This window comes from Notothenia coriiceps, unplaced genomic scaffold (genome assembly GCF_000735185.1).
Source record: "Notothenia coriiceps isolate Sejong01 unplaced genomic scaffold, NC01 NC01_scaffold00011645, whole genome shotgun sequence".
In the NCBI taxonomy this organism is placed as follows: domain Eukaryota; kingdom Metazoa; phylum Chordata; class Actinopteri; order Perciformes; family Nototheniidae; genus Notothenia; species Notothenia coriiceps.
This window is the reverse complement of record NW_011344346.1, coordinates 306,639-314,768: the sequence shown is the minus strand read 5'-3', so window position 1 is coordinate 314,768 and position 8,130 is coordinate 306,639. Positions and strand designations below refer to the sequence as shown.

The window sequence follows — 8,130 nt, the reverse complement described above, 5'->3', positions numbered from 1 at the left end:
TAGAAAATGTTTTAGATCTTTGAGTTCATCTCATGAAAAATGGGAGCAAAAACAAAAGTGTTGCATTTATATTTTTTGTTCAGTGTAAAATAATAAATAAACCAAATAAGTTAACAAAAAATAACATATATATAATAGAAAATAAATAGATACATTACAAAAAATCTAGTTTCTTTTCAAACATTGAAGGTTAAAGAGGTAAGCTCGCTGTACGTTACATCGGGTACAGCGTGGCAGTGCTGTATGTTCTTTAGTTCTGGTGAGAGATGCAGCTTTTGCGCGGCACTGAGCCCATCCTGTAACTGTGGGTGGTCCAGACGGAGTCATAGTCAGAGTCCTCCGAGAGGTCAGAGGAAAACTCTGGCCGCGACACGCTGCTACGGCGGCCCGGAGAGTCCATACAGGACCGGTCCACGTCGGCCAGCACGTGGTTGTGCATCAGATCCGTGCCCTGCCAGGCTGCTCGGGGCGGGGTAAAGTTTGGCGGTGACGAGAGAGGAAATGGTGTGCGAAAAAAAAAAAAAAAACGAGGGGCGGTGCAGAGGAAGAGGTAGCAAATGGAGCACGCGACAAATGGTAAATCATAAAAGAAGCAATGAGAAATGTAAGATGGGAGAACGTAAAACCAAAATGGATGAGGAAAAGAAGGAACAGAGCAATGGCAAAAATGTGAGGAGTGGAGGAGAGACAGACAGAAGGAGAAGATACTGTTAGAAAGATCAGTTCAGAACACCAGTGTTAAAGAAAGGCTTTGAGTTACAGAATACAGGTGAGTAACACAGAGAGCAAGCTCCAGTATGAAACCTCTGCATGTTACGTTTGGTGTTGGCTTACTGGAGTTCAGAGTCTGCCTGGTTTTGGCGCTGGTGCAGTATGCCTCGATAACTTTCAGGATCTGGGCATCTTCTTCCAGAGCAGCGGTACCTGAGAAAGAAAAAGGAGATCATTCATTTAAATTCTCATGTCGATCAGTTCTATGGTAACTGTTTTACTCCTACTTAAAACACAAAAGAAATGCATATGAAAACTTTTAAAGAATAGTTTGAAAATGTGGGAGGTATACTTATTTACTTTTTTCCTGAGTGATATGAGAATATGGATGCACCTCTAAGCATCTCGTAAGCCCACTAACAAACACATTACATCTTGTTTTTTAAGTGGCAGTATGAGGTTTTCTTGTGAATTCCAGTAACATGATCGCTATTTCCTAAGCCAATGTGAAGGATCTGTGTGATATGATTTCCTAAACTAAGATAGAAAGTCTCCAGGCTGTATTTCCTACTTAACGGACAGATATGACGTGTTATTTAATCTAATTTCTCTCTCGTAAAAAAGGGAACACGCCATTTCACAAAATGTCAAACTATTGCCTCGATATTCAAAGTAAAGAAAGAGAAAATGACATATTTTATCTTTTTTTTAACATAAATAGGAACGATTTTAAACATACTCTTCCTCAAGGCAAATTCCTCCTCAGACTGTTTCCTCTCAGGCTTGCGCTTGGGAAGCAGTTTCTTCACACTCTTAGGACTTTTACTAAGATCCTGAAAAAAGAAAAAAAGGTGGTATAAAATCAATTATAAAATCAGCATACTTAAAAACATATAAAGAAGTCTTGACAACATAAAAACCCAGTCTCTCACCTCCTTGTAGCAGAGGGCTGCAGAGGGGCGTAGAGGGGGTGCGGGTCGCAGACAGCTCAGGCTCCAGGGTTTGGGGGTGTTGGGCTGCTCCAGTGGGCCCCACATCATGGTGCTGTGAGATGAGCCATGGGAGGACGGGTGAGGCAGGGTGTGGTAGGTGGGAGCTACCGTCATGCCCCTCCCTTCAGCATGCCGGGACGGGGTGAGAGGGTGAGACGGGAGCTGAGGAACCAAACAAAAACAGAAATCACAAAAGAGACAATTCTGCTTCATTTCCCCATTTGTTAATTGTTCATCGCTTTACTTTCCTACAGTATATTCAACCCATGGCAGAAACATTTTTCCCAAGTGGACATAAAGATGTTTTTAATTAACAACAAGTAGATGAATCACTCAATGTTTTGTCTAGTATAAACTTTTCAGGTAGAAACTCTGGCTGACAGTGGCAGAAAAATACCAAGAGGTGCATTTCAAATATAGCGACAGTGTGGAAAACATTGACGAACCCACTGTTCCCTAAAATGTTCATGAACATTGCGGTTCTTTTGGGAAACGCAGCCCTCAGTAGCCCAGATGTCATATTCCCCAGTTCATTCCTGCAGCACCTCCAGGGGGAACCGAGATGTATCCCAGGACAGATGGGGTATATGCGTGTCTGTTCTGCCTCCAAGTCTACTCCAGTATTTGTTTACGAACTAAAAATATGACTAAATGTGTTCATCAACAATCTTTTTTTCCATGATTGATGCGATTGAACACTAACTGTGACTTTATCAACATGCAGTATCTTTGATGAATATAAAGGCAAGACTTATATGTAGTTAGAAAAAATTAAAAGGTTAGAAAAATCTCTTTATCTTAAGTTAAAGTTAATAAAGACGACTAAAGGGTTTTGAAGAAAGAACTGAGGGGATATTTCGGCTAGACTCAATTAACTGGAATGTTCACAGATGTAACAATTGTAAATATGCAGTGGGGTTTATTTGTAAATCATTTTGTATAATCACACAAATTCTGTGTTTTATATTAAGTCATTCTGTGTTCTTCATTTTATTGAATGTTCAATACCTGACAAGGTCGGAGATCAGTGGGCGGAACCTCTGAAGTGTGGTCGCTGTGCTCAGGAGATTATTGTTGTGAGGACTTTCCCCCCCTATATATTGTGTCCCTCACGTTTCCTCTTCCCTTTTTGTAAACGTTCCACGTGAGAGGAGTCACTGTGAGGGAAACCTAATGTAAAACTGATCATTATATCTGTTGTCAGATTCTCAGTAATGAAACGGGGATCGTCAAAACTGTATGCTTGCTCGGGTCATCCATGAACAACGCAAAACACAACGCAGAGACCGCTTAACGAAACCGGTTACACATACACTAAAATATAATCTAAATAAATAAAGTAAAGGAAACCGGATATGTTCTAACATCATCTATTAAAGCAGGGGTTCCCAAAGTGGGGGTCGCGACACCCCGAGTGGGGGTCGTGACATGATTACAAAATAAAAATGAAAAATAAATAAATAAATAGATTAATATTTTTTATATATTTTTTTTTACAATTATTATTAATAATAACTTTTGCATAGACATTTTCAGGGGCGGACTAGTGAGACAATAATGACACTCCCGCGAGAGTGCGGAAAACTGAAATTAATTCACTAGCACCCCTCCGCAGACAGGGGGTCGCCTGTCTCTGGCACTGTTATTTGGGGGGTCGCGGTCTGAAAAGTTTGGAAACCCCTGAAAGGTATAAGCCTAAATACATTTTTAAAAAAACAATCGTCTATTACCATTTGAAAATGCCAAAAGTACCTCTACAGGAAAGCCTCGTATTGCATGCAACACCATGTAACACCATTACATTTCCATTAATAGAAACCCTGCAGATTTAAATGATAACATTTACCTCTTTCCAATATGCAACCACCAGCATATAAATATATTATTGTAAATAAAAATGATGATTATTGTTTGTTTGTTTGTTGGTAGGTTCAAAGGATAAGACTGAATGCTGTTAATGATGTATTTGCATTCAATTGTGTATTGCAGCCCTTCTAGAGAGAGCCACTTAACACAGGGCTGTGCAGTACTTTTAGATGATGATGTGACCCAGGCATTAATGGCAGATCAACATGCACACTGGGTATAAAAACCAGAAACCATCTGTATGAGGGTTTATAAGGATCATCTCCTGACCGTGTGGCAGGGATTTGTGAGGGGTTTGTGGCTGGGCCCGGTGGCCGCGGTGTGCTTGATCTGCCCTCTCAGGTGCTCCACCCAGTCCTGCAGGTCCTGCTGGTTGGTGCACACCACCTGCAGACGCTCAAACATCGTGCCTGCAGAGAGGGAGGGAGTCAGTACATTATAAAAGCATTCAGGATTAAATGAATTTCCTTCAGCATTTGTCAAGATGATGTCTTCAGCTGTACTCAAACTAAACAGAGATCCTTGTCATTGGAAAACAAATTAAGTTATGTAATGGTTATCTTTAAGATCATATCAAGTCTGTTGCAAGGCATTTTGGAGTCTGGTTTGACAGTAATTGTTGTTGTGGCACACTAGGAAGCGAGTGCACATCATGTTTTTATCATCCTAATGCCAGTGATACTTTATTCGCTCCTATTCATTCCTATTTTTATTTAGTGTTTTTTTTACCATGGATGTGTTCTTATTTGATGTTTTTAATGTGCGCTTGCCTCATTATGTAATGTGTAAGCCAACCTATTGTATCTGCTTTTTTATCTTCACTGTCCGTTTGATGTAAGAATATGAATTTCCCTCTCTGTGGGCCAATTTAAAGATACTGGAACTATTTGACACGCTTTAATCTCATCATGCCTGTATTACTGCAACAGCCTTCCTACAATAATCTGATGACTGACTCCAGAGTGTACAGAAGTATGTTTTTTGATAGATTTTAATTATTCTTTTAAAGGCTCTTAATGTCCTCTCTCCCAGCTTTAGCTCTGACTTCCTACTACCATGTGTGTTTTCAAGATCCTTTTTTCTATTTCAGAGGCTGAAAACTAAAAAAGGAGAGACCATTTGCAGTCAGCGCCCGCAGGATCTGGAACGATCTGCCCCACTAATTAATCTCCGTGAAGTCCCTTCTTAAAATGTTTTTCTATGGGAAAGCCTTTCCTGATTAAACTTGTGTTTTAACCTAATATAAAAAGTCTGTTCCTATTTTCTGTTCTGTTTTCATCGTATTATGATGATTTAGGACTTGTCTGTTTTTAACTTGCTGCCTTTGAGACACACTTTGTAGTATATAGATAAAGGTTAGTGATTATTATGCTCATGTAGCCTTACCGTTGAGCTCAAATGCGTTTTTATGGGCTTCGCAGTCTTCTAGTTTGGTCACTGTCATGCTGGCCAGGGGCAGTTTTCCCTGCACGGAGAAATCCACACATCAGAATTAAGACAGAGAAGTTCATTTTCAACCACTAAGTTTAAACACTGCAGGGAAAACTTAAAAGATTAAACACTGAGGAGATGTTGATTACTGACCTGGAATATGAAGCCGCTCATCCTGGGACTGGCAGACAACATGAGGAGGACGTGAGGGAAGAGCATGAGGTAACGCTCACTCTTCTCCTGAAGTAAGAGAAACAGAGGGGGAAAGGAAAGTGTGAATGCAAGATAATAATTTGGTATATTGTCCTGTTTGTATAAATACTTTATTATACACAGTGTTTCCCCTACCATTATCTTGGAGGGGCGCTGCGCCCCGCCAATGTAGCCCCGCGCCCCCCCTGAAATTCAAGGTGTTCAAAAAAAAAGAATATATATATAAAAAAATGTATTAATTTTTTTTTTTTTTTTGGAACCAAATTGCAACTAATCTATATCTACTGTCACATTGAACATGTGCTCTTTTATTAAATAAACTTAACGTTTTCGTTTTAAGTTGTGAATTTAGTGTTTTTGACCCTAAGAAACACTGATGCACTAATCCAGGGGTGTCAAACTCAAGGCCCGGGGGCCAAATCCGGCCCGCGACTTCATTTGATGTGGCCCCGCAAGAGCTTGCAAAGAATATAATAAGTTTATTATACGGTTACATGCCACTTTACAGAAGCAGGTTGCCCAACTACATTTCCCACAATGCATCTCGTTTTGTGAGATGCGCACTGAAGAAACTTGTAATTATTTGCCCTGGACTTCTGCTTTCAGACGTAGTTAATTACTAAGTTATTACCCTGATGTGGCCCGCGATGAAATTGAGTTTGACACCCCTGCACTAATCAATAACAATAATCCACAGCTCTCCTCTCTGCTCCAGAGGATTAAAAAATATATATATCCCGCTCAGGAGATACATAAGACCAGAAGCTAGTGCAGTTCAAAGATCCACAATCACATTAAAAGATATCAGCTGTTGGTGTCAAGTCATTATCAGGCTCATATTTCAAAAAGTTCTCATTTAATATAATATTTATTTACAATAGCAAACACAGAAAACCACAGGGCGTCAAACGGTTATGCATTATACTTTGTTTTTGGATTATAACTAATGTTTTTTTTTTTACTTCATTTTAGTATCAAGAAACTCTCAAACAGTTTACTGAATTAATTATCTAATTTCCAACATGCAAGCACTAACTGCAAAAGATGTCAATAAAATATATCATTGGATTATTGGTATTATGTACACTACTATTTAGGGCTGTCCTGCACTAAAGAAATTCTTGTATGACTAAAACTCACACGATTTGGAGAATAATTGATTCGTTATTTTCATCGACAAATCGGTAAAACCTAGTTTCTCCACAAAGAATCATAAATAAGCAACACTTTAGTTTTGTCTTTGACCAGAGATGTGCTCATTAGTTACTCAAAAAGGAAGAACAAATATATCTTGGTTGACTTATGGAGAGCAACCCTAGTCATTTGTAGCAATATATGAAGCAGTTTGTAGCACAGTGAGTATGTGGAGGATGTGGATGGTGCTGGTACCTCTGAGCCGGGACTCTGCACCAACACCTGACTCATGTAGAGGACGGAGCCCAGGGTCTTGATGTCGTCCCCCTCCCACAGCCGGATGGCCTCGGTGAGGATCTGCAGCTCCAGCTCCTTACGCTTCCTCACCTCCTGGCACTGAGCCTGACACGACGGAAACAGACAGCTGCTTAACGACCGGCTATTATTACATTTAATATCATATTAAGACTGATTAGAGGAAGTGAGATCATCTTACAGACAGATTCTTGAAAGAGGCCATGCACTTCTGAATGTCTGGCCGGTCAGGATGACTCTCCTGGAAAGAGAAAGAACATGGTTGTGAAAAATAAACACACATATCAACAGAAGCACACACAGATGCTTAGATACACACCTCCATGTGCCTCTCCAGCTCTTTGAGTAGGTTTGGGTATTTGGCGAGTCTCATGAAGGGTTTACTGAGGCCGGTGGTCAGGGTGAGGATCCCGGGTGTGGAGGCACCTCGCCCCTCCATAAACTCCCCCAACACGTCACTGCGAGGAGACAAGATAAATTATTAATTTAACTTATTATGTTACCTTTATTAACTTCATGGCTCCACAAATGATGTCTTCAGACAACCATCAGCGCAAGCAAGGGGGAAAATACGACGGGATTTGTCCCTCTTTTTTAACGCAGCTACTTCTTAACTAGAGTATCATCACACAAATACCAGAGATCTCTTTTTGTTTTGTTGTGTGGGTTAACCAACCATATTTAAGATCAGGTCTATTACAGTATGTGCCTGTTTCTTACCGTCTCAGGATCCTTTTCAAGTTGGGACTCTTAAATGTGATAAATCTATTTAAGCATTCCAGGTCTGGGTATTTTTTTATTTTATTTATATTTTAGCTAAACGTTTCTCTTTTGCATGTTCTTTACCACGCTGTGATCACTGTAACTTGCTCTAACCTGCAGAAAGATGTTTCTTTCATTCTTTCTGCTTAAGCTGGATTCAATCATGTTGGTAATATTATGATGATGAAATAATGCAGACTGCAGAGTATTCGTAGTGACAAGCCATAATAGAACAAACAATCATATATACGACAGTGAATTAATAATAAACTCCACAAAACCCAACATACAAGTCTTTTTCTTCAATTTCCTAATACTGGCTGTTGTAAACATCCGTTTCCTTGCATTACATAACATGATAATGTGTTCTCCGCTGCATAGAAACAGGTTGAAAAGCTGTAAAATGAAACTAAATGTACCGTAATTTTCGGACTATAAGCCGCGCCTTTTTTCCGATGTGGCTAATCTATGGATTTTTACAGCTAATTGCCACCACCTTTAACTCTATGGGCTCTATGGCCCGCCGCGCCCCCCACCTTTAAGCGGCGGGCTCCAGCAGGAAAAGCTGGAGGCCGGAAAAGAGTGAGACAGGTAGCGCGCAAAAGCAAAAGTGGAACCGAGAGTGGTACGAGAGACAGAACGAGAGCAAGACAGACAGACATTACGAGAGCGAGACAGTTTGTCCCCGTACCACTGGTTGAAAACC

The 8,130-nt window shown here is 40.3% G+C and overlaps 1 protein-coding gene across 1 annotated transcript in view; it reads right to left on the bottom strand.

Moving 5' to 3' along the window:
- LOC104946952 (rho guanine nucleotide exchange factor 7) overlaps nt 1–8,130 on the bottom strand; it is an 18,947-nt gene that overhangs the window by 6,399 nt on the left and 4,418 nt on the right. The window contains exons 5-15 of the mRNA XM_010772873.1: nt 7,383–7,411; nt 6,982–7,120; nt 6,844–6,903; nt 6,603–6,749; nt 5,154–5,240; nt 4,956–5,034; nt 3,840–3,979; nt 1,644–1,865; nt 1,451–1,544; nt 835–924; nt 280–459 (exon numbers count right to left, since the gene is read on the bottom strand). Coding sequence (XP_010771175.1) covers nt 280–459; nt 835–924; nt 1,451–1,544; nt 1,644–1,865; nt 3,840–3,979; nt 4,956–5,034; nt 5,154–5,240; nt 6,603–6,749; nt 6,844–6,903; nt 6,982–7,120; nt 7,383–7,411 — 1,267 coding nt within the window. The remainder of the gene's footprint in view (nt 1–279; nt 460–834; nt 925–1,450; nt 1,545–1,643; nt 1,866–3,839; nt 3,980–4,955; nt 5,035–5,153; nt 5,241–6,602; nt 6,750–6,843; nt 6,904–6,981; nt 7,121–7,382; nt 7,412–8,130) is intronic.